Source organism: Leucoraja erinacea, chromosome 7 (assembly GCF_028641065.1).
Source record: "Leucoraja erinacea ecotype New England chromosome 7, Leri_hhj_1, whole genome shotgun sequence".
Lineage (NCBI taxonomy): Eukaryota > Metazoa > Chordata > Chondrichthyes > Rajiformes > Rajidae > Leucoraja > Leucoraja erinaceus.
In genome coordinates, this window is record NC_073383.1 from 1637493 (window position 1) to 1662739 (window position 25247).

At 46.7% G+C, this 25247-nt stretch overlaps 1 protein-coding gene across 1 annotated transcript in view; it reads right to left on the bottom strand.

Annotated features, from left to right (window-relative positions):
* The window catches only part of LOC129698566 (diacylglycerol kinase beta-like), a 275043-nt gene that overhangs the window by 172873 nt on the left and 76923 nt on the right, over positions 1–25247 (bottom strand). The window contains exon 2 of the mRNA XM_055637649.1: positions 23891–24268. Within this exon, the coding sequence (XP_055493624.1) occupies positions 23891–23957 (67 nt within the window). The 5' untranslated portion in view covers positions 23958–24268. The remainder of the gene's footprint in view (positions 1–23890; positions 24269–25247) is intronic.

Here is a 25247-nt window from a genome sequence, read left to right on the forward strand (position 1 = left end):
ATTATGTTGTGTCTTGGGTTTATTTGTTTGTAATATATGGCTGCAGAAACGGCATTTCGTTTGGACCTCAAGGGGTCCAAATGACAATTAAATTGAATCTTGAATCTTGAATTCCAGGACATTGGTGACTGTAGCTGTATTATACGCTACACCAGTCCTTGAGCAGTACAATTCCCATTTTCTTATACTCGAGAGGTATTGTTTCTTTGTTGACTCTCGATCGGCTGCCGTGATCATGTTCATGGTCCTGTCCGTCAGTCCCAGATCCAGCAATGGTCTCTTTAGATTCTGCAAACCAACAGATTGATCCTGATGGCATGGGTGACTCTCGCCCGTTACAGGATGGGCCAAAAGATCGGGTCGTTTAGCGATGGACATATATGGTTCCGAGACCATGTCGAGGACCACAGGGAACCATGGCTGAGTAGGCCAATCGGGTACTACCAAAATACCTGATGCTGAGTCCATTTGTATTTTGCGTAGAACCCGACTGACGAAGCAGAAGGGGGGAAAAGCATAGAAAAGCAAATTTCACCAATCCAGCGAGAAAGCGTCCATCGCTGCTGCCCCAGGGTCTGGTTCCCAAGCGACATATGTTGGCAACTGGTGATTGAGTCTAGATGCAAAGAGATCTACTGTTCCATATCACATAGTAATATCAGCAAATACTTTGTGGTCCAACATCCACTCAGTGTTGTCATTAGATTTTCGTGACCTGGTGTCTGCCACTGTATTAAGCTTACCTGGTAGGTAAGTTGCTGATAGCCAAATATGTCTATTGACACACCATTGCCAGATTGTATTGGCCAGATTGTCACATGCTCCATCAACCGCTCCATGCGGGAAAGGCAGTCACCTCCACTGCTCCCCGGCAGCGAGTCCTCCTGGCCCGACTCATCCGAGTCAACCGTCCGGACCGACTTCTGCTTGGCTTTGCCTCCAGTCCGCTGCGCTGGTTCGGGCTGTGCAGCTCGCGGCATTGGACTCAGCTGAGCAGGATTAACGTCGGTGACTACGGACCACAGAGACTGCGGTCCAGGTGCCGCTGGTCGCCCTTGACTGCCGGAACTTCCACGGTCCCCCACAACCACACAAGACACGACCCTCTTCGACTTCTTCCCCTTGTCCATTGTTGCTAGAACAGAAATCACAACAAGGGAAAGAAATACGACCTCAGATAAGAGAACTTACCTTTAGGTCCTGTTTTTAAATTTTGCCACGGGAGAGCACTTCCCCCGCCCGTCGCTGTGCAATGCGTGGGACGATAAGTAGTGCATGCGTGCTGGCGGGGTCTTCATGTAGTCACTTACGTGACTCCGAAGTAAAATAGGGATGTAATGCTGAGACTCTATAAGGTGCTGGTCAGGCCGCATTTGGAATATTGTGAGCAACTTTGGGCACCATTTCTAAGGATGTATTGGCTCAGGAGACGGTCAAGAGGAGGTTTACAAGAATGATCCCAGGAATTAGTAGGTTAACCTATGATGAGCGTTTGTCGGCACTGGGCCTGTACTCGCTGGAGTTTAGAAGAATGAGGAGGAACCTCATTGAAAAATACAGAGGAGTGAAAGGCTTGGATAGAGTGGATGTGGAGAGGATGTTTCCACTACTGGGAGAGCCTAGGACAAGAAGGCATAGCCTCAGAATTAAAACACATTCCTTTAGGAAGGAGACGAGGAGAAATATCTTTAGTCAGAGGGTGGTGAATCTGTGGAATTCTTGGCCACAGGAGGCTGCGGAGGCCAAGTCAGTGGATGTTTTTAAGGCAAAGATAGATACTCTTGATTAGTGCGGGTGTCGGGGGTTATCGGAAGGAGAATGGGGATAGGATGGAGAGTTAGATCAGCCATGATTGAATGGCAGAGTAGACTTGATGGGCCGAATGGCCTAATTCTGTTCCCATCACTTATGATAATGGAAGAATTATAAAGATTCAGTCCAATCTTTATTACAATTATTTGCAAACTAAACAAAACATGCTTTGATCATTATAACTAAAGACCCAAAGAAGCTATTTTTCATCCACGAGCAAATGATAGTGTTTGAAAATGCCTGCCTTCTTCAGGCAGTTAATTTGAGACAACCGTCCCTTCTCCTTCCCCTTCCCACAGCCCCGAGCCATCCAAATGTAAGCTCACAAGGAACAAATAACCCAATCTAACATGTGCTTCTTAATTGAATCGCATGAAGCATGCCATAATTATGGAGCTCGCTAATTTGTGTGTCCAGCCTGAAAGAACTAATCTATAGATTGGTTATGGTTGGATTCAAGTGGCCAATTTGGCTGGAAAGGTCATGTCTGACAAACCTAACCAACATTTTTCTTTGAAAAGGAGAACAAATGACAATCAAAGTAACATCTGTCAAATTATATGAATTTTCAGTGGGAATTCGGTAAAATTCCCTCTTTAACTTATCTGAAACGATATTGGCTTAGAGACTGAAGGAAATCAAAAGCAACAGAGATATTACACAGAAGATATTGTAGATACAAAAAGCTGGAGTAACTCAGCGGGACCAGCAGCATCTCTGGAGAGAAGGAATGAGTGACGTTTCTGGTCGAGACCCTTCAGACTGATGTCAGGGGAGTGGGAGGTATATAGAAAAGGAAGTGTCAGGTGTGAAAAGAGGACAAAGGGTATGGGTGATCAAGGAGAATGTAGAATAGATAATTGTTAGTTGGGAAAAGTTAACAACAATGCAAACAGACATCAAATGTAGTCTCTGAGACATTAAGGCTGGTCAGAAAACTGGGAAGTGGGAGGAGGAATGAAGAGAAAGGGAAAGCAAGGGCTCCTTGAAGTTAGAGAAGTCAATGTTCATACCGCTAGAGTGTAAACTACCCAATCATCACCCATTCCTTCTCTCCAGAGATGCTGCCTGTCCCGCTGAGTTACTCCAGCATTTTGTGTCTATCTAACGTAAACATAGAAACATAGAAAATAGGTGCAGGAATAGGCCATTTGGCCCTTCGAGCCTGCACCGCCATTCAATATGATCATGGCTGATCATCCAACTCAGTATCTTCTACCTGCCTTCTCTCCATACCCCCTGATCCCTTTAGCCACAAGGGCACATCTAACTCCCTCTTAAATATAGCCAATGAACTGGCCTCAACTGCCTTCTGTGGCAGAGAATTCCACAGATTCACCACTCTCTGTGTGAAAAATGTTTTTCTCATCTCAGTCCGAAAAGATTTCCCCCTTATCATTAAACTATTTCCCATTGTTCTGGACTTCCCCAACATCGGGAACAATCTTCCTGCATCTAGCCTATCCAACCCCTTAAGAATTTTGTAAGTTTCTATAAGATCCCCCCTCAATCTTCTAAATTCTAGCAAGTACAAATTGAGTCTATCTAGTCTTTCTTCATATGAAAGTCCTGACATCCCAGGAATCAGTCTGGTGAACCTTCTCTGTACTCCCTCTATGGCAAGAATGTCTTTCCTCAGAATAGGAGACCAAAACTGTACGCAATGCTCCAGGTGTGGTCTCACCAAGACCCTGTACAACTGCAGTAGTACCTCCCTGCTCCTATACTAAAATCCTTTTGCTATGAATGCTAACATACCATTCACTTTCTTCACTGCCTGCTGGACCTGCATGCCTACCTTCAATGACTGGTGTACCATGACACCCAGGTCTCGTTGCATCTCCCCTTTTCCCTAATCGGCCACCATTCAGATAATAGTCTACTTTCCTGTTTTTGCCACCAAAGTGGATAACCTCATATTTATCCACATTATACTGCATCTCCCATGCATTTGCCCACTTACCCAGCCTATCCAAGTCACCTTGCCGCCTCCTAGCATCCTCCTCACAGCTAACACTGCCCCCCAGCTTTGTGTCATCCGCAAACTTTGCATTCAATTCTCTCGTCCAAATCATTAATATATATTGTAAATAGCTGGGGTCCCAGAACTGAGCCTTGCGGTACCCCACTAGTCATTGCCTGCCATTGTGAAAAGGATCCGTTTACTCCTACACTTTGCTTCCTGTCTGCCAGCCAGTTCTCTATCCACATCAATACTGAACCCCCAATGCCGTGTGCTTTAAGTTTGTATACTAATCTCTTATGTGGGACCTTGTCAAAAGCCTTCTGGAAGTCCAGATATAACACATCCACTGATTCTCCCCTATCCACTCCACTAGTTACATCCTCAAAAAATTTGTCAGACATGATTTACCCTTCATAAATCCATGCTGATTTTGTCCAATGATTTCACCACTTTCCAAATGTGCTGCTATCCCATCTTTAATAACTGATTCTAGCAGTTTCCTCACTACCAACGTGAGACTAACTGGTCTGTAATTCTCCATTTTCTCTCTCCCTCCTTTTTTTAAAAATGGGGTTATATTTGCTACCCTCCAATCCTCAGGAACTATTCCAGAATCCAAAGAGTTTTGAAACATTATCACTAATGCATCCACCATTTCTGGGGCTACTTCCTTAAGTACTCTGGGATGCAGCCTATCTGGCCCTGGGGATTTATCGGCCTTTAATCCATTCCATTTACCTAACACCACTTCCCGGCTAACCTGGATTTCACTCAGTTCCTCCATCTCATTTGTCCCCCGGTCCCCTGCTATTTCCGGCAGATTATTTATGTCTTCCTTAGTGAAGACAGAACCAAAGTAGTTATTCAATTGGTCTGCCATGTCCTTGTTCCGCATGACCAATTCACCTGTTTCTGACTGTAAGGGACCTACATTTGTTTTAACTAATCTTTTTCTCTTCACATATCTATAAAAACTTTTGCAGTCAGTTTTTATGCTCCCTGCCAGTTTTCTTTCATAATCTATTTTCCCTTTCCTAATTAAGCCCTTTGTCCTCCTCTGCTGGTCTCTGAATTTCTCTCAGTCCTTCAGTAGGCTGCTTTTTCGGGCTAATTTGAATGCTTCATCTTTTGTTTTGACACTATCCCTGATTTCCCTTGTTTTCCATGGATGCACTAACTTCCCTGATTTTTTTATTTGCCAATCTGGGATGAACAATTGTTGTAGTTCATCCATGCAGTTTTTAAATGCCTTCCATTGCATATCCACCGTCAACCCATTAAGAATCAATTGCCAGTCAATCTTGGCTAAATCACGTCTCATACCCTCAAAGTCACCTTTTTTTAAGTTCAGGACCCTTGTTTCTGAATTAACGATGTCACTCTCCATCCTAATGAAGAACTCAACCACATTATGGTCACTCTTGCCCAAGGGGCCACGCACAACAAGACTGCTAACTAACCCTTCCTCATTACTCAATACCCAGTCTAGAATAGCTTGCTCTCTCTCGTTGGTTCCTCTACATGCTGGTTTAGAAAACTATCCCACATACTTTCCAAGAAACCCTCTTCCTCAGCACCCTTGCCAATTTGATTCACCCAATCTATATGTAGATTGAAGCCACCCATTATAATTGTTTTACCTTTGTTGCACGCATTTCTAATTTCCTGTTTGATGCCATCCCCAACTCCACTACTACTGTTAGGTGGCCTGTACACAACTCCCACTAACATTTTCTGCCCCTTAGTGTTTCACAGCTCTACCCATATCGATTCCACATCCTCGAAGCTAATGTCCTTCCTTTCTATTGCGTTAATCTGCTCTCTAACCAGCAACGCTACCCCACCTCCTTTTCCTTTCTGTCTATCCCTTCTTAATATTGAATATCCCTGGATGTTCAGCTCCCAGCCTTGGTCACCCTGGAGCCATGTTTCTGTGATCCCAACTATATCATAGTCATTAATAGCTATCTGCACATTCAACTCATCCACCTTCTTACGAATGCTCCTTGCATTGAGACACAAAGCCTTCAGGCTTGTTTTTACAACACTCTTACCCCTTATACAATTATGTTGAAAAGCGGCTCTTTTTGATATTTGCCCTGGGTTTTGTCTGCCTGCCACTTTTACTTTTCACCTTGCTACCTATTGCTTCTACCCTCATTTTGCACCCCTTCATCTCTCTGCTCACACATTTAAGAAACCCTTTCCCTTTAACTCCATCCTTGACTATCCCATTTGACACCCCACCCCTTTATTCAGTTTAAAACCACCCATGTAGCAGTGGCAAACCTGCCTGCCAGAATGCTGGCCCCCCACCTGTTAAGATGCAACCCGTCGCATTTGTACAGTTCCCCCTTACCCGAAAACCAATCCCAGTGATCTAAGAATCGAAATCCCTGCCCCATGCACCAGTTCCTCAGCCACACATTCAGGTCCCGTATATCGCTGTTCCTGGTCTTGCCAGCACGGGGAACTGGAAGCAAACCGGAGATAACAACCCTGGAGGTCCTGCTTTTCAGCATTTTTCCGAGCTCTCTAAAGTCACGCTGCAGAATAATCATCCCCTTCTATCCGATATCGTTTGTGCCAACATGCACTACCACCTCCGGCTGTTCACCTTCGCCCTTGAGGATTTTCTGCACTCTGTCCGTGACATCCTGGATCCTGGCACCGGGAAGGCAGCAGACCTTCCTCGAATCCCATCTGTTGCCGCAGAAACCCCTGTCCGTACCTCTCACAATGGAGTCTCCCACTACAATGGCGTTGCCTGCCTTAGGCCTTTTTGGTTTTGGCTCAACAGCCCTATTTGCATCGCAAGCCAGTCCGCCGCTCAGTGTAAACACGTCTTCTGTCCCAACAGCTTCTAAGCGGATGAACCTGTTCACAAGAGGTACAACACCCGGGGACATTGGCATTCCATGCTTCCCTCCCTTTCTCACTGTCTCCCACCTTCTCTCTTCCAGTACCTTAGGTGTAACAATCTTACTGTAGGACTTGTCGAGGAACGACTCAGTTTCTCGGACGAACCTGAGGTCATCCACTTGCTTCTCCAGTTCCCCAACACGGTCCTTTAAAAGCTCTACCTGGATGCACTTCTCACATTTGTAGCAGCCAGAGGCACCAGCGGTGTCCTTGACCTCCCACATACTGCAAGCATCGCACTGAATCAGCTTGCCTGACATCTCCTTCTTTCATCTCTCCCTCTCCAACGTTTTGCGTGGCCTCCTCTCCTCAGCCTCCTCGCCAAAGATTCTCGAGCCAAAGACTCACACTTTACTTACGCGGCCGCTCCCTCACTGCCGCTCACTAATAGCCGTCTTCCTTATATTGACTGATAAATTGCCTAACTTACCAATTTACAAACCAAATTCCTCAGTTTTCAACTGTTTACACCCCTCTGACTCACTTCTAACTCTCCTCCCACTCAGTTATCTTCTCCTGCTGTTGCTTCCAAATCCACAGCAGCTCTGAGTAAAGTCCACCTGTACTTTGCCTCTCCTTTTCAACTGTTTTCACCCCTCTGACTCACTTCTAACTCTCCTCCCACTAGAACCAATCAGTGTTTTCTCTTGCTTATCTTCTCCTGCTGTTGCTTCCAAATCCACAGCAGCTCTGAGTAAAAAAGCACACCTTCCACATTCATATCCAATTCAGTCATATATAATCATAAACATGGATTGCCAGCTGCTACTGCATACCACTGGTCACAGGATTTGCAATGGGAAAAGCATCATTCCACCACCTACCCACTGCCTCCCATCACCAAACCCCCAATTTTGCATTCAAGTAGCTAATTGGTCTTGGATTCTGTGTGACAATCTTCTCGACCGACTATACAACTGCTTTAATGTCCACCTTGACAACGTCTAGAATCTCATATAGATAGGGTGGTAAAGAAAGCTTTTGGTATGCTAGCCTTTATAAATCAGAGCATTGAGTATAGAAGCTGGGATGTAATGTTAAAATTGTACAAGGCATTGGTGAGACCAAATCTGGAGTATGGTGTACAATTTTGGTCGCCCAATTATAAGAAGGATGTCAACAAAATAGAGAGAGTACAGAGGAGATTTACTAGAATGTTGCCTGGGTTTCAACAACTAAGTTACAGAGATAGGTTGAATAAGTTAGCTCTTTATTCTCTGGAGCGCAGAAGGTTAAGGGGGGACTTGATAGAGGTCTTTAAAATGATGAGAGGGATAGACAGAGTTGATGTGGACAACCTTTTCCCTTTGAGAATAGGGAAGATTCAAACAAGAGGACATGACTTCAGAATTAAGGGACAGAAGTTTAGGGGTAACATGAGGGCGAACTTCTTTACTCAGAGAGTGGTAGCGGTGTGGAATGAGCTTCCAGTGGAAGTGGTGGAGGCAGGTTCGTTGGTATCATTTAAAAATAAATTGGATAGGCATATGGATGTGAAGGGAATGGAGGGTTATGGTATGAGTGCAGGCAGGTGGGACTAAGGGGAAAAAAAAAAGTTGTTCGGCACGGACTTGTAGGGCCGAGATGGCCTGTTTCCGTGCTGTAATTGTTATATGGTTATATGGTTATATGATCTAGTGCCCTGCCTTCAATCTTCTTAGTTCATTAAAAAGCTGACACTAATTAGTGAGGTGGGTTCTTCCCTGCACAAACCCATGCTGTTTAGCCCCTGCCTTTTTCAAAAGTACATAAATCTAATGCTTTAGCATTTTCTCCATTAATTTCCTTCCCATTGCTTCAATGTTCACCAGCCTGCAGTTACTTGGCTTACCCCTGCTGCCTTTCTTTAATGAATGAATAATATTAGCTGCCATCCAATCTTCTTTTCACCCGTTTGTGCACCAGCGTTCATCTCCCTTGCTCTCAAAGCCGAGGATAACTCTCAACTGGCCCTGTGGCTCAGGAGCAGTGTTGGAGATGGGAGACTTAGCACGGAGGCTTAGGCAACTCAAGAAGAGCTCGACATCATAATCCAAATCACACCTGGCTTTGCCTTTCACTCTTCCTTTTCTTTCCTTGTCTCCATTTTGCTCCAAGCCTTTGTCACTAATTCCAGCCTCCACAATACACACAATACACACAATACAATTTATTTGTCACTTGAACCTCATCGAGGCTCAAATGAAATGTTGTTTCTGCAGTCATACACACAAGAAAAAAAGACCCAAGACACAACACAATTTACACAGACATCCATCACAGCGCATCTCCTCCTCGCTGTGATGGAAGGCAAAAAAAACGTATCTCTCCCCTGCACTTCCCTCTCCCCCCGATGTCAGAGTCAAAGTCAGAGCCCCCGGCAGGTGATAACAATTGTCCCGTGGCCATTAACGCCGCGCCGGGTGATGCAAGGCCCTGATGCAGGGAGCCTCCCCCTCCCTCTCTATCCCCCTCCCTCTCTACCCCCCCCTCCCCCTCAAACCCCCTCCCTCTCTACCCCCCTCGCTCTCTACCCCCCTCCCTCTCTAGAATCCCCCCCTCTCTACCCCCCTCCCTCTCTCCCCTCTACCCCCCTCCCTCTCTACCCCCCCTCCCACTCTACCCCCCTCCCTCCCTACCCCCCTCCCCCTCCACCCCACTTCCTTCCCACCCCACTCCCTCGCCCCCTCCATCCTCCCTCCACCCCCCCCTACCTCCTCCCTCTCTACCCCCCCTCCCTCTCTACCCCCCCTCCCTCTCTACCTCCCTCCCACTCTACCCCCCCCTCCCTCTCTCCCCCCCCCCCTCCCTCTCTAAACCCCCCTCCCTCTCTACCTCCCCCCCTCTCTACCCCCCTCCCTCTCTACCCCCCCCCCCCCCTCTACCCCCCCTCCCTCTCCCCCCCCCCTCCTCTCTACCTCCCCTCCCCTCTCTCGCCCCCCTCCCCTCCCCCTCCTCCCCTCCCTCTCTATCCCCCTCCCTCTCTATAATCCCCCCCCTCCCTCTCTACCCCCCCGTCCTCTCTAACCCCCCCCCCTCTCTACCCCCCTCCCTCTCTACCCCCCCTCCCTCTCTCCCCCCCCTCTCCTCTCTCTACCCCCTCCCTCTCTGCTTCTCCCTCTCTGTCTCCTCCCTCTCTGCCCCTTCCTCTCTCCCCCCTCCCTCTCTTTCCCCTCCCTCTCTACCCCCTCCCTCCTCCCCTCCCCCTACCCCCTCTCTAACCCCCCCCCTCTCTCTCTCCCCCCCCCTCCCTCTCTAACCCCCTCCCTCTCTACCCCCCCTCCCTCTCTCTCCCCCCTCCCCCTCCTTGCTCTCCCTCTTTCCGCCCCCCTCTCTCCTGCCTCCCCCCCCCTCCCCCTCTCTCCCTCTCCCCCCCCCTCCCTCTCTACTAACCCCTCCCTCTCTATCCCCTCCCTCTCTCCCCCTCCCTCTCTACTCCCCTCCCGCTCCCTCTCTACCCCCCTCCCTCTCTACCCCCCTTCCTCTCTACCCCCTCCCTCTCTACCCCCCCCTCCTCTCTACCCCCCCCCCTCCTCTCCTCTCAACCCCCTCCCTCTCCCCCCCCTTCCTCTCTACCCCCCCTCCCTCTCTACCCCCCTCCCTCTCTACCCCCCTTCCCTCTCCCCCCCCTTCCTCTCCCCCCCTCCCTCTCTACCCCCCCCCGCTCCCTCCCCCCCTCCCTTCCTCTCTACCCCCCCCTCCTCTCTACCCCCCCCCCTCTCCACCCCCCCTCCCTCCCTAGCAGCCCCCCCTCTCTACCCCCCCTCCCTCCTCTCTCCCCCCCCCTCTCTCTCTACCCCCCCTCCCTCTCTACCCCCCCTCCCTCTCTCCCCTCTCCCTCCTAACCCCCCCCTCCCCTCCCTCTCCCCCCCCCTCTCCCCCTCTCTCTACCCCCCCCCCTCTCTACCCCCCCTTCCTCTCTACCCCTCCCCCCTTCCCTCTCCTCCTACCCCCCTTCCTCTCTACCCCCCCCCTTCCTCTCTACCCCCCCCCCTCTCTATCCCCCTCCCTCCTCTCTACCCCCCTCCCTCTCTACCCCCCCTCCCTCTCTCTACCACCCCCCCCCTCCCCCTCTCCCCCTCTACCCCCCTCCCTCTCTATCCCCCCTCCCCTCTCTACCCCCCCCTCCCTCTCTACCCCCCTCCCTCTCTCGACCCTCCCTCCCCTCTCTACCCCCCTTCCTCTCTACCCCCCTCCCCCCTCTCCCCTCCCCCCCCTCCCTCTCTACCCCCCCTTCCTCTCTACCCCCCCTCTCCCTCTCAACCCCCTCCCTCTCTACCCTCCTTCCTCTCTACCCCCCCTCCCTCTCACCCCCCCTTCCCTCACTACCCCCGCCTTCCTCTCTACCCCCCTTCCTCTCTAGCCCCCTTCCTCTCTACCCCCCTCCCTCTCCCCCCTCCCCCTCTCTCCCCCCCCCCCTCTCTACCCCCCCTTCCTCTACCTCCTACCCCCCTTCCTCTCTACCCCCTCCCTCTCTATCCCCCTCCTCTCTCTACCCCCCTCCCTCTCTCCCCCCCCCCTCCCTCTCTTCCCCCCCTCCTCTCTACCCCCTTCCTCTCTACCCCCCCCCTTCCTCTCACCCCCCCTCCCTCTCTACCCCCCTTCCCTCTCTACCCCCCTCCCTCTCCCCCCCCCCCCCTCTCTCTACCCCCCCCTTCCTCTCTACCCCCCCTTCCTCTCTACCCCCCCCCCTTCCTCTCTACCCCCCTCCTCTCTACCCCCTCCCTCTCTACCCCCCTTCCTCTCTAGGGGTTGAAGCGGGAGTGCTGGGGGATGAGGAGAAATGAGCCGCACCTGCGCAGTTGGGGGCTATGCATGATACATGATACAAGATACATTTATTTGTCACGTACGTATTGTTACAGTGAAATGTGTGGTCACCATACAACCATACGAGTAATAAAGAGCACATAACACGATAGTCTTTAACACAGACGTCCCCACACAGTGGGATCAAAGTTTCCCACTATAAGGGAAGGCTCCAAAATTCAGTTATCCTCCTCTGTTGTCCTCCCGTGGTCGGGGGGCTCCCGAACTCCCCGCTGTCACCACTATGGGTGGCCCGATGTTCAGGCCCGCTCGCCGGGGTGATGGAAGTCTGACGTCGGGACTGGAGAACATCCTCATCGGCTTGGACAGCCGAATTGGCCACCTCCTACCGGAGTCCGCAGCTCCCGAAGTCCACAGGCCGAGCTGGGCAGAGATTCACGCTGGCGGCCCTCGGCAAAGGGCCCCAGGACTCCGCAATGTTGAAGTCAGCGCCCGCTCGTGCTGGAAGCTCTACAAATCACAGCTCCGATGTTGAAGCAGCAGGCCCAACACTCCGGAACTTCAATGGCGTTTCCAGGTAAGGCATCGCACGCTCCGCGATGTATCCAGCGCTGCGCTGCCGCTGCTGAAGCTCTGGCCGGTCCCCGGCAGGAAAGGTCGCGCCAATCCAGGTGGTAGGCCGCGAGGAGGAGGGCGAGGACGCGACTCGGAGAATAGTCGCGTCCTCACCAAGAAGTGATTGGGAAATGGTGTCCCCCTTATCCTACCCCCCTCCCCCACATAGAAAAGCTAAAGAAATCTCCCAAAGAAAACTTTAAAACTAACTAAAAATGTTAAAAAGATTGAAAAAGACTGTAGGCAGAGGCTGCCTTCATTGCGGCGCTCCTAGAGGTTAGCAATATTGGGTGGTGCAATATTGTGTTGGGGGATCGGGTGAGTGGTGGAATCTTGCGTTGGGGGATCGGGTGAGTGGTGGAATCTTGCATTGGGGGATTGAGTGAGTGGTGGAATCTTGCGTTGGGGGAGCAGATCCAACGGGTCTGCACTTTGTCTAGTATCAATTAAATTCCATCTGCCATTTGTCTGCACAATCTGCCATCTGATTGATATCATTGTCACTTGAGACTACTCTCTTTACTATCAGCATTACAACCAACTTTGGTGTCTTCTGCAAACTTAGAATCATTATATTTGCATCCAAGTGTTGAGGATACAGGATGCACATTGCAAGCAAGTCAAGTTTACGATTGTGCTGTACAGGTGGGTAATGACCAAGACAAAGTAACATCTGTCAAATTATATGAATTTTCAGTGGGAATTTGGGAAAATGCCCTCTTTAACTTATCTGAAACAATATTGGCTTAGAGCTTGAAGGAAATCTAAAGCAACAGAGATATTAGACAGAAGATACTGTAGATACAAAATGCTGGAATTACTCAGCAGGACCAGCAGCATCTCTGGAGAGAAGGAATGGGTGATGTTTCTGGTCGAGACCCTTCAGACTGATGTCAGGGAGGTGGGAGGTAAGGAAATGCATGACCCTACTGAGTCCACGAGCCAGAAATGCTTCGCAGGAGATAAAATGCAAAGTGATTATTTAAAAACAGAAATTAAGCTTTGAAGCTTTCCAGTCCAAAAGAACACAAATCTCGGGTGCCAAATGATTTCTAGTTTAAAAATGATTACCACAAACCGTTTTCCACACCACAATGCTACTGAACACACAATGTTTTGCAAGCTTTTCATCTATTCAAATTGTACTAGCTATTCATCGCCCACACACTTCCTTCAAATTCACCATCTTTAACAGCTATTCATTTGTGCCCAGTTTATTTTATTTAGCAATATTAACACACCATATCACAATATCACAATCTGCCTGTGCACACAAAATTCACCTCCTTGGTCGAGCAATCTTAACAATGAGCAGAGGTTGAAGAATGTCAGTTTCAAACAAGGAACATGGTATTGTGGATAGGGTGTTGACATGGATAGGAAATTGGTTGGCAGACAGGAAGCAAAGAGTAGGAGTGAACGGGTCCTTTTGAGAATGGCAGGCAGTGGCGAGTGGAGTGCCGCAAGGCTCGGTGTTGGGGCCGCAACTGTTTACCATATATATTAATGATTTGGAAGAGGGAATTAAGAGCAACACTAGCAAGTTTGCAGATGATACACAGCTGGGTGGCAGTGTGAACTGTGAAGAGGATGTTAGGAGGTTGCAGGGTAACCTGGACAGGTTGAGTGAGCGGGCAGATGCGTGGCAGATGCAGTATAATATAGATAAATGTGAGGTTATCCACTTTGGTGTCAAAAGGGGGCAGATTATTATCTCAATGGGGTTAGGTTAGGTAAGAGGAAGGTGCAGCGAGACCAGGGTGTCCTTGTACACCAGTCACTGAAAGTTGGTGTGCAGGTACAGCAGGCAGAGAAGAAAGCTAATGGAAGCTTAATAACACGAGGATTTCAGTAGAAGTAAGTAAATAAGTAAGTAAGTAAGTTTATTGGCCAAGTATTCACATACAAGGGATTTGCCTTGGTGCTCCGCCCATCAGTAACAACATGACATACAGTGACAGTTACGAATGACTCAGAAAACACTAAATATTAATGATAATAAAACATTAATGATAAAACACCATTGATCAAACATGTGAACCAAAATGCCAGATCAAAGGGAGGCTACAGATTTTTGGCAGTTGAATAGAGCAACTACTTGTGGATAAAAACTGTTTTTATGTCTGGCTGTGGCAGCTTTGACTGTCCGGAGCCGCCTTCCAGAGGGAAGTGATTCAACGAGTTTGGGGCCTGGGTGAGAGGGGTCAGAGATGATCTTGCCCGCTCGCTTCCTGGACCTTGCAGTGTACAGTTCATCAATGGAGGGAAGGTTGCAGCCAATAATCTTCTCTGCTGATCGGACGATTCGCTGCAGCCTCCAGAATAGGAGTAAAAAGGTTCTTCTGCAGTTGTATAGGGCTCTGGTAAGACCACATCTGGAGTATTGTGCACAGTTTTGGTCTCCTAATTTGAGGAAGTACATCTTTGTGATTGAGGCAGTGCAGCGTAGGTTCACGAGATTGATCACTGGGATGGCGGGACTGTCATATCAGGAAAGATTGAAAAGACTAGGCTCGTATTCACTGGAGTTTAGAAGGATGAGTAGGGATCTTAAAGAAACATATAAAATTGTAAAAGGACTAGACAAGCTAGATGCTGGAACAGTGTTCCCAATGTTGGGCGAGTCCCGAACCAGGGGCCACAGTCTTAGAATAAAGGGGCCATTTAAGACTGAGGTGAGAAAAAGCATTTTCACCCAGAGAGTTGTGAATTTGTGGATTTCCCTGCCACAGAGGGCAGTGGAGGCCAAATCATTGGATGGATTAAAGAGACAGATAGATGGAGCTCTGGGGGCTAGTGGAATCGAGGGACATGGGGAGAAGGCAGGCACGGGTTATTGATTGGGGACGATCAGCCATGATCACAATAAATGTTGGTGCTGGCTCGAAGGGCCGAATGGCCTCCTCCTGCACCTATTTTCTATGTTTCTATGTTTCTATGAAAATACAGTGCCCTCCATAATGTTTGGGACAAAGATCCATCATTTATTTATTTGCCTCAGTACTCCACTATTTGAGATTTGTAAAAGAAAAAAAATTACACGTGGTTAAAGTGCACATTTTCAGATTTTATTAAAGGGTATTTTTATACATTTTGGTTTCACCAGTAGAAATTACAGCAGTGTTTATTCAAAGTTCCCCCCTTTTCAGGGCACCATAATGTTTGGGACACAGAAATGTAATGTAAATGAAAGTAGTCATGTTTAGTATTTTGTAGCATATCCTTTGCATGCAATGACTGCTTGAAGTCTGCGATTCATGGACATCACTAGTTGCTGGGTGCTGGGCCCAGCTCGAGGGCGGAATTGCGCTCCCATCGGAGCGGCCCAGCTCGAGGGTGGAACGGCACTCACGGTCTGGCTCGGGGCTGTAAAGGTGCTCCGGTGGCTAGGACGGCGTTCTGGCAGCAGTGACCTGAGTCCGGGGTTCCGCTGGACTGGAGGGCGGCAGCTTCGACCACCCCGGGCCGCGGTGTTTGAACCGGCCTGTTCGCGGGGTTCGGTGAGCCGCAGAACTGTTTGTGCCATCGCCCGGTGGGGAATCGCCTCAGCGCAGAGGGAGAAGAGGAGGGAAGAGACTGCAGCCCTAAGATTTTTGCCTCCACCACAGTGAGGAGGTGCTTGGAGGACTCACTGTGGTGGATGTTAATTTGTGTTTAGTGTTGTTTATTATTGTATTATTGTATGTATGACTGCAGTCACGAAATTTCGTTCAGACCATAAGGTCTGAATAACAATAAAGGAAATTCTATTCTATTCTATTCTATTAATTGTTTCATATTTGTTTCAGAATGCTTCAATCTATAATAACTGAAAATGTCTTTCAGTTCTCTTAATTTTTAAGAAAGTTATGGGCTTTTGACTGTCCTCGATCACTGCTTTTGTGTTGTCAATGAAAAAGCAATAGGGAACAAGATGCTAATTTCCGAGTATGAAAATGGTCATAACTTTTTTAATACTGAAGATATGAAAGTGAATTAAACATATTTTTATGCTTTATTTGATGGGATAAATTACAGACTTAATTTTTAAAATCTCAAAATTTTGTAACATTGCTACATTATGGGCACGGTACATTTCAGCATCCTTGATTAACAGAATCACTGAAAGCACCACACATTAAATGATTATCCAAGCTTAATTTCCTTGCCCTTTACTCTGCTCCTTGGTCAAACTTGATGAAATAGCCAATGAGCTTGAAAATGTTCAGGGTGATAGGAGGAAAGCATCATGAAGAAATGCATTGTGAAAGGCTCTATATAAAAGCATCTCTTTGTAAACTCTGTGAACTAACTCTGAACAGCTCTATGCATCTTTCACGTAAATATTGCAGAAAGAAGCAGCCAAGACCCAGATCAGAGAAGGATTTGATGAATTTGAATGAACTGAGGTTAAATTATAGAAAAATTCGAAAGCCTTGATACATTATTTGAAACCAAGAAGAGGGGCCTCGACCCGAAACATCACCCATTCCTTCTGTCCAGAGATGCTGCCTGTCCCGCTGAGTTACTCTAGCATTTTGTGTCTATCAAATTAAAATATCTGATATTAGCAATCAACCCAATAGAAATGGTGTTGACCACAATACTGTCAAATAGTTTACTTTGAGAGATGCAAAATTTAAAGGAGATTGTGCAGGACAAGGTTTTATTCTGCACTGAGCGTGATGGATGCCAGAAGCTCCCGCCCCCATGAGTCTCGGGCAGATGGGGCTCGTCAGCCTGGGAAGGCAGTTCATCTAGGAGAGGGAAAACTCTGATTTAAACCCTCCACTGCCTTGTGGCCATATCCAGTCATGGAAAAGGCTCCAGGAGTAAACCTCGAAAAAATCTGGAGTCGGAGCCCCTAAGGCAGTTCGTCGTTGTCTACAACCTCGCTCTGGCAGCTCCTGCGACGGCGCTGGTGCCAAACTGTAACGGCCCTGCTGTTCCTTTAGATCGTGGAGAGGGGGGGGACGTGCTGCATTGGCAACAGCCTATCCTCCACATGACATCGCCCAGGCTTGCATCCCACCACGATGCATCACCCATGGTCAGTCATGACCGAGAGGGGTCTACTTCACCACTTCACGGTGGTGCCATAATGGCCTGTAGGGGCAATGGTGGAGGCAGATAGAGTTTAAAAGGCTTTTAGAAAGGCAGATGGATGGCAGGAAATGGAAGGCTATGCATCATGTACACACAGGCAGATGAGATTGGTTGATCCCGACAGCATGTTTGACCCAGACATTGTGGGCCGATGGGGCTGTTCCTGTGCTGTACTTTTGTAGGTTCTGTGTCCCACCATCAGAAGTTGAGTCTCATAGTAAGTACAAAAACGCACAAGCAGTTATCTCCCCAACCAAAAAATGATATAGCACTTGACTAGACATGGAATCAATCTGTGTCACTCAGAAAAGCACGTTCTTGAAACTTGCAGTAACCACACACTCTTCCTCCCACCATTGATGAACAATACAGCCAACAAAATAATAAATGTCTGAGTCACATTGTCTAGTGTTTGAACTCCAGAAATTCCCTCTATCTGCAGAGAGATTTGCCAATATGAAATTGGGAGAAAAAAAAAAATTCAATCTTCAGCAGTTCTAAAACCGGCAATGTAAAACAACGAAACGGCAACAATGTGGACAAGAACAACTTAAATCCAGAAGTGTCTTTTTACAATACTGGAGAGTTTTTGACAAACTAGATTAGTATTCACTTTATTACACCAATACACTGTTCTTAACAAATATTTACCCATCATGTGAAACTTTATAAATAGCAGATATAAGTTAGACAACTTCAAGACTGAAAGTCAAAAACTTTTTTCTTAAGACAAATTTAATAGTTTTCCCACCATTTTGGACACCAAAAGTGTGACGTTAAAAACTCTGCCGCATTTAGTCATGAATATTTAATCATTAATAAACTTCATATGGCCCCTCATACATATAAGTTTTGATAATGTCTAGGGAAATATCTTCATCTATACCAGGAGAAAAATACAGTAACATAAAGGTAACATCTCCATCATGGACTGTTCACTCTGCTGCACTCGGACAAAAGGTATCGCAGTATAAGGAGCAGAACGGCCAGGTTTTGCAACAGCTTCTTCCAACTCTTGAAATCCAATATAATGTGCCACTACTATTATTTCTTTTATCTTTTTATCTATTTTATCCTTTTATTATTTTATGTTGCACGGTGAGCCAGATGCAAAAACATTTCGTTCAGACTTGCATTTGTTGGTGTATTTTTGAATGACAATAAAGTCTTTGATTGATTGATTCTTTGACTGAACACAGTACAGATCCCGTAACGGTCGTTGTGCTTGGTGTTCATTGTCACATCGACCATTATCGGGGTCGGTACGTCTGTAAGATAAATCACGGAGACTCCAAACCTCTAATGCTTTTCAAACACCCAACGAGGTATCCTATGGCAGTAGCGAACTTTGGGCGAGTTAATTATTTTTTCTTATTTCCCAATTTAATATATCAAAAACATCGTGATGTCAAAAACGCAATGGCTGTTTACGATATATTTCCCGACTTTTTTAAATTAAAAAAAAATGTTTTACATGAAAATTAAGAAACTGAGCCAAACTTCAATTTGGCAACACACTGTCTCTTGTTTACCTGTCGTACGGACCAAGTCGCTAACTTCATTCCTTCGTGTCAACCGCTGGTAGCTCCCGAACGATCCTTACGGAGACATTTTACTTACAAAAAAAATCAGCCCAAATCAAATGATCTGACAAATCATCGGCCATCGATGTCGCTCAGATCCATAAGGTAATGTACCAATTAGATTGCATCGGTGAAAATGCTTGGTTTTTGCTGGGAAACCAAAACAAATGTCGTTTGTGTAACGCATGTTGCAGTTTCCACTCAGATAGATGCAGTATTCTACTACATGATCAGGTGAATGAAGTGGAAACGGTGTTTACAATTTTATTGTTCCATGGTATTCATAAACATAGAAAGGAATAAGAAATGCGTGTAACTTACTGTGCCAACCAGGTCACTGGTGGACACCACGTAATAATTGTGTATTCTGATGCAATTTTCAGAAACTGGCCATCAATATGCTATCTTTCCTTATATTTGTTGTTGATATTATGATAGTCATGAACCCAATAAAGTGCTTGTCAACTTTTTTTGAAGGAATTTGAAATTTGAGCCCATATGTCACATTTTTGTGTGCAATATTGTAAAAAGACACACAGGCTTCTAACCTGTGATGGAAGCTTTTCACTATCTCTCTCTTTATCTATCAGCACAGCTCCTTCCAGCATGTAGATCCTCCTATCATAATAAGTGAACTCGGAGCAGCATGGTGGCGCAGCGGTAGAGTTGCTGCCTCACAGCGCCAGAGTCCCGGGTTCAATCCAGACTACGGGTGCTGTCCATACAGAGTTTGTACGTTCTCCCCATGAAATTTCTCCGGGCGCTCCAGTTTCCTCCCACACTCTTATAGGCTAATTAGCTTGGTATCATTATAAAGTGTCCCTGGTGTGTTAGTGTGCGGTGATCGCTGGTGGGCATGGAGTTGATGGGCCGAAGGGCCTGTGTATCTAAACTAAAGTACTGGTCAAGCTCAATAGTGGTTGCTGGTTCACTACTGGCAGGTTGCTGAATGACTCTTTTGGTAATTTATGTCTTACAGATAATCAAGGCTTTGGGGGATCAGGATATGAGCTACTCCATGTGGAGTAACAATTCTCTGACATTAGCCTAAAGCTACAATGTGCATGCGCGCAACCTATCCAATTAAGTAGTCACTGGTAGAACCTGAGATTTTGATCGCAATTCAACTGACCATCAGAGATAGTTAGTGCTGAGCGTCATTGTTTGTGATGTGCGACTGATGCCTGCCATTTATTAGTCCAAGTTTGAATTCTGTCCTAGTTTTTTTTTTGGAACTCACCAGGGTCTGTCTCACTCAGAAAAGGAGATATGGATTGAACTGAAACACACTGCAATCATAAACATTCGCACACCTGATCTTAAGATGAAGGGCAGGCCCTTTAAGATGGAGGACAGTTCACAGATGAAGCTGGTGAAGATGGGGGGGCCCTGAAACCTCCTCCTTTTGCAATGGATGGTGATGGGAAACCTCGTCAACCTCGTCAACGGAGCATCCTCGTCAACGGTGATGATGCATGAGAGCATCCTCGTCAGCAGTCTTTGATGGAACTGACCTAAAACCACACGGCGACTGCCAGCGACTGTCACAGTCGTTGCGGGTCGCCGAAAAACCGGCATCTGGACCCCACTACGACAATGTCTACAACAAGGTCTACAACAACCTACCATCTAGTCGACGTCAAGCTACAGCAAGCTACCAACAATCGGACACCCATTAGGACGCCCACCTACGACCACACCTTCGACAACCTATGACCACACAGGCGACAACTCACATCCACCCTCGACAAGCTACGACAAGCAACTATCCTGTTGGCAACAACTGAAGACAATTCAGTTGCTGGAACCTGTCGCCGGTTGACATAGGTTGACGTGGGTAGTCACCAATGGAATTCACCAAAGTCAGCACCAGCGACAACCCACGTCACCTGGAGACAACCTACGACAGCACCTACGTCACGAGAAGTCAAGCTACGCTCATTGGCGTCAACCCATTGTTGCCAAAATCTTTCGAACATGTTGAAAATCCAGCGGCAACCAGTAAGATGCAACGACTCTTTGGGCGACTGAGGAGACGACTCACGACCATACAGGTGACACCATGGCGACCATGTGGTGACAGCCTAGTCGCCTGTAGTCACCTAAAACATAGCCTAAGTGGGACAGACCATTAAGAAGGAAGTAGCAGTGTTGGAGTGCTTTCATGGCCATAGCTTTGATGTGGCTGGTCCAGGACAAATTGCTGGTGATATTTATGCCGAAGTACTTGAAGCATTCAACCATCTCTATTTTGGCTCCGTCAATTTATACCAGGGTGTGTGTACCACTTTACTTCCAGAAGTCGATTACAATCTCCTTTGTCTTGCTGACATTGAGTAAAAGGATGTTGTCTCAGCACAAGAACACAAGGTTCTCAATCTCATTCCTATACTCCATCTCATCATTATTTGATACCCAACTATGGTGGTGCTGTCTGCAAATTGGTACATTGAGTTGGCTTGGCATTTGGCCACACAGCCATGAGTGTATAAAGAGGATAGACCCTTTGCAGGGCACCATTGTTGAGGAGTATCGTCGAGGATGATCTGTCCCCTATCCTCACGGATTGTGGTCTGTCGGTCAGGAAGTCAAGGATCCTGCAGAGATGGGAGTGCTGACTCCATGTTCCACGAGTTTGGAGATGAACATGGATGGGATAATGGTACTGAAAGCAGAGCTGTAGTCTATGAATACGAGTCTGATGTAGGTGTCCTTCTTATCAAGGTGTTCCAGGGATGAGTGTAGGGCTAGAGAGATGGCATCAACTGAGGACCTGGGGTGACGGTAGGCAGTAGGCTGGGGATGGCGCTCCAACCAAAGAGCTACAATTGGGGACTACATTGAATACCTCTGTATCTTTGTCAACACCCTATATGTGGCGACTCATTGCATACTTTGAGTATGGTTTGCAAAACAAAGAATTTCACCATGACAAGTATCAATCAACTAATGAGTGCTTTTACCCAGGTTGGATCAAGTCTGTAACCAGGAAAACAAAATTAATAATCTATCCAGCGCTTCTGGTTCAAGATGGCTGACAATACCGTGCCGTGAAAAAGCTCAAGTAAGGAGGAAGTTTACACTTCTATATCCCCATTGTACTCTTCCATTTTGTTCAAGAGAGAACGATTGTCACGTTTTACTATTTTCCTCCTCCCAGATACAGGCAAATTGAACACAATTGCTGCATAACCATTATTCAGAATTATACGGCATGATTCATGTAACCTTAGTTCAATGGCCCAAGTGTTACTTTGAAAACATTAAAGGAATGACAGTTTTAATAGAAGCCATTGAAGGAATATTTTCAAATATCTGTCTTGGCTGGGATTTGTTCAATTCGGATCAATAGTTTTATTAAATATTGCAGCCCATAATTTTATATGTGATTGAATTTCAGTTATGGATATTGCTTTGCTCAATGACAAAGAGAATATTATGAGAAATTTGAAAAGTTAAAGCACACCAGTACAAGCCAAAGAGCTTGCTATTTCGTGTTAAATTCACAGATACAGTCTGCCCTTGTTATTAGTGCCTCAAACGGATTTCTATTATAACAGACGGAGCATTGCCACAGTAATCATACACCCCCTGTCTCTTTGAGAACATCGGCTATTAATCACATCGATGCTGGCCATTGAAATTTACAAGCAATTGCCTCAATCGACACATGTGCAATGGTGAAGGACACAAAGTGCTGGAGTAACTCAGCGGGACAGGCAGCATCTCTGGAGACCCTTTTTCAGACCCGACCCGAAACGTCACCCATTCCTTCTCTCCAGAGATGCTGCCTGAGTTATTCGAAAATGTTATGTCGATTTTAAACTAGCATCTGCAGTTCCTTCTTTCACAATGCCAGTCCCCGGTCTGCACTACCTCCACAGCAGTTCCATACCAGCCCTACAGGCCTTCACCACCAGGCCGGGCTGCCAATACCAGCCTGCACCATCACCAGCCCAGACCGACTGTCGCAATCTCTAGCAAACCCACACAGCTTTCTTGGCCACAAGCCCGCCACTGCCAAACCTTACCTGCAATCCAGCCTGCAGGCCGCGACCATTCACCCCACTGACCTTCGCCTCTCCACCAGCCGCCAGCAGGCCGTGGGCGTCCAACTCTAGACCGAGAGTCTGAAAAAGCGTTTCAACCTGAAACGTCACCTATTCATGTTCTCCAGAGATGCGGCTGCCCTGCTGAGTTACTCCAGCATTTTAGAAACATCGAAACATAGAAAATAGGTGCGGGAGGAGGCCATTCGGCCCTTCGAGCCAGCGCCGCCATTCATTGTGATCATGGCTGAACCTCCCCAATCAATAACCCGTGCCTGCCTTCTCCCCATATCCCTTGACTCCACTAGCCCCTAGAGCTCTATCTAACTCTCTCTTAAATCCATCCAGTGACTTGGCCTCCACTGCCCTCTGTGGCAGGGAATTCCATAAATTCACAACTCTCTGGGTGAAAACGTTTTTTCTCACCTCAATCTTACAGGGCCTTCCCTTTATTCTAAGACTGTGGCCCCTGGTTCTGGACTCGCCCAACATTGGGAATATTATTCCTGCATCTAGCTGTCCAGTCCTTTTATAATTTTATATGTTTCTATAAGATCCCCCTCATCCTTCTAAACTCCAGTGAATACAAGCCTAGTCTTTTCAATCTTTCCTCATGTGACAGTCTCGCCATCCCAGGGATTAATTTCGTGAACCTATGCTGCACAGCCTCAATCACAAGGATGTCCTTCCACAGATTAGGAGACCAAAACTGTACGCAATACTCCAGATGTGGTCTCACCAGAGCCGTATACAACTGCAGAAGAACCTCTTTACTCCTATACTGAAATCCTCTTGTTATGAAGGCCAACATTCCATTAGAATTCTTCACTGCCTGCTGTGTCCTTTTGTGTATTAACCAGCATCTGCAGTTCTTTGTTTCGACAACTTGTGTAATGATACAATCTATTACTCAGTGATCCTTTACTCGCTTATAGCTGATATCGGCAATAGTGGACACCATCCCACCCCCCCTCCCCCCCATGCTCCATCATTACAAGGGCTTACTGTATTTGTATTTCAGCATGTTTGATTTTTCTGCAGTTTTTTCTATAGATACACAACATCTTACAGTATCGTTCTGGTGGTATTTCATTCAAGGTTATACTTACATTCTGTATGCTGTTGCAGCTGAGCAAACTCCGCTGGACTTAGGATAACCCATGTTCCATCACACATTTTCTAAAAATCCACTTTGACCAAATTCTTAGTCATGAAGAGTCTGCAAATCCCAAAGAAAGGTTCTTCTAGAAAAATATGGTCCCAGAAGGCATATCCTCTTTACCAGCGGTCTGAAGGACTTGCGATGCTTTCAATTTATCTGTTGCAGTTGCATTTGATAGCAGAGATGATCAATCGCAATTCTCTTCCCAAAGAAGACTCTTGTTAAACCATATTTAGTTTCTCTTCCGAACTGCTCCATCAATAACATTTGTTGAGCCAAATCCATTCATATTTCTGATGGGCGAGTCACACAACTTTACTCAAATCTACAAATAAAAAAGCAGAAAAATTATGAATTCACAAGAAAATCCGAAAAACAACTGGAATAATTTCATGACTTTATCGGTGTAACAACTAAGCATTACGACAATATATAATCAGTTGCAGTTGACTCCCCCCCCCCTCCCCCCATCGATAGAACCGAAGGCTGCAACAAAATTAGAAAGTGTGAGAGCAAAAAATCACAATCTATGAAAACATTCATAATTCAAAATCCCTTTAATATAGTGAATAATGCGGAATACTGAACCTTTTCACAGACTCCTGCCAATGATTTGAAAAAAAATTGGAAATACATGGGAAAATATACGCAAAGATTATATAGCGTGGCATTAAAATTAAATATTGCGGCATTGAAATAAAATATTGTAGAACTTGCTGCACTGAAATAGACCTGTCTTGCTCTTACACTTCCATATCTCTGTCTCCCTTGCCGCCGACTCTCAGTCAGAAAAAGGGTCTCGACCCGAAACGTCACCCATTCCTTCTCTCCAGAGATGTTGTCTGTCCCGCTGAGTTACTCCAACATGTTGTGTCTATCTGTCTTCCTTAAAGGCTGAGGCCAATTCACCTCCATCATATAACATGTCACCCAATTTACAAATTCTGATATTTTCCCTGATGATCTATTGTCTAAATATAACCATATAACCATATAACAATTACAGCATGGAAACAGGCCATCTCGGCCCTTCTAGTCCGTGCCGAACACTTACTCTCCCCTAGTCCCATCTACCTGCACTCAGACCATAACCCTGCAGTCCTTTCCCGTCCATATAACTATCCAATTTATTTTTAAATGATAAAATCGAACCTGCCTCCCCCACCTCCACTGGAAGCTCATTCCACACGGCCACCACTCTCTGAGTAAAGAAGTTCCCCCTCATGTTACCCCTAAACTTCTGTCCCTTAATTCTCAAGTCATGTCCTCTTGTTTGAATCTTCCCTACTCTCAGTGGGAAAAGC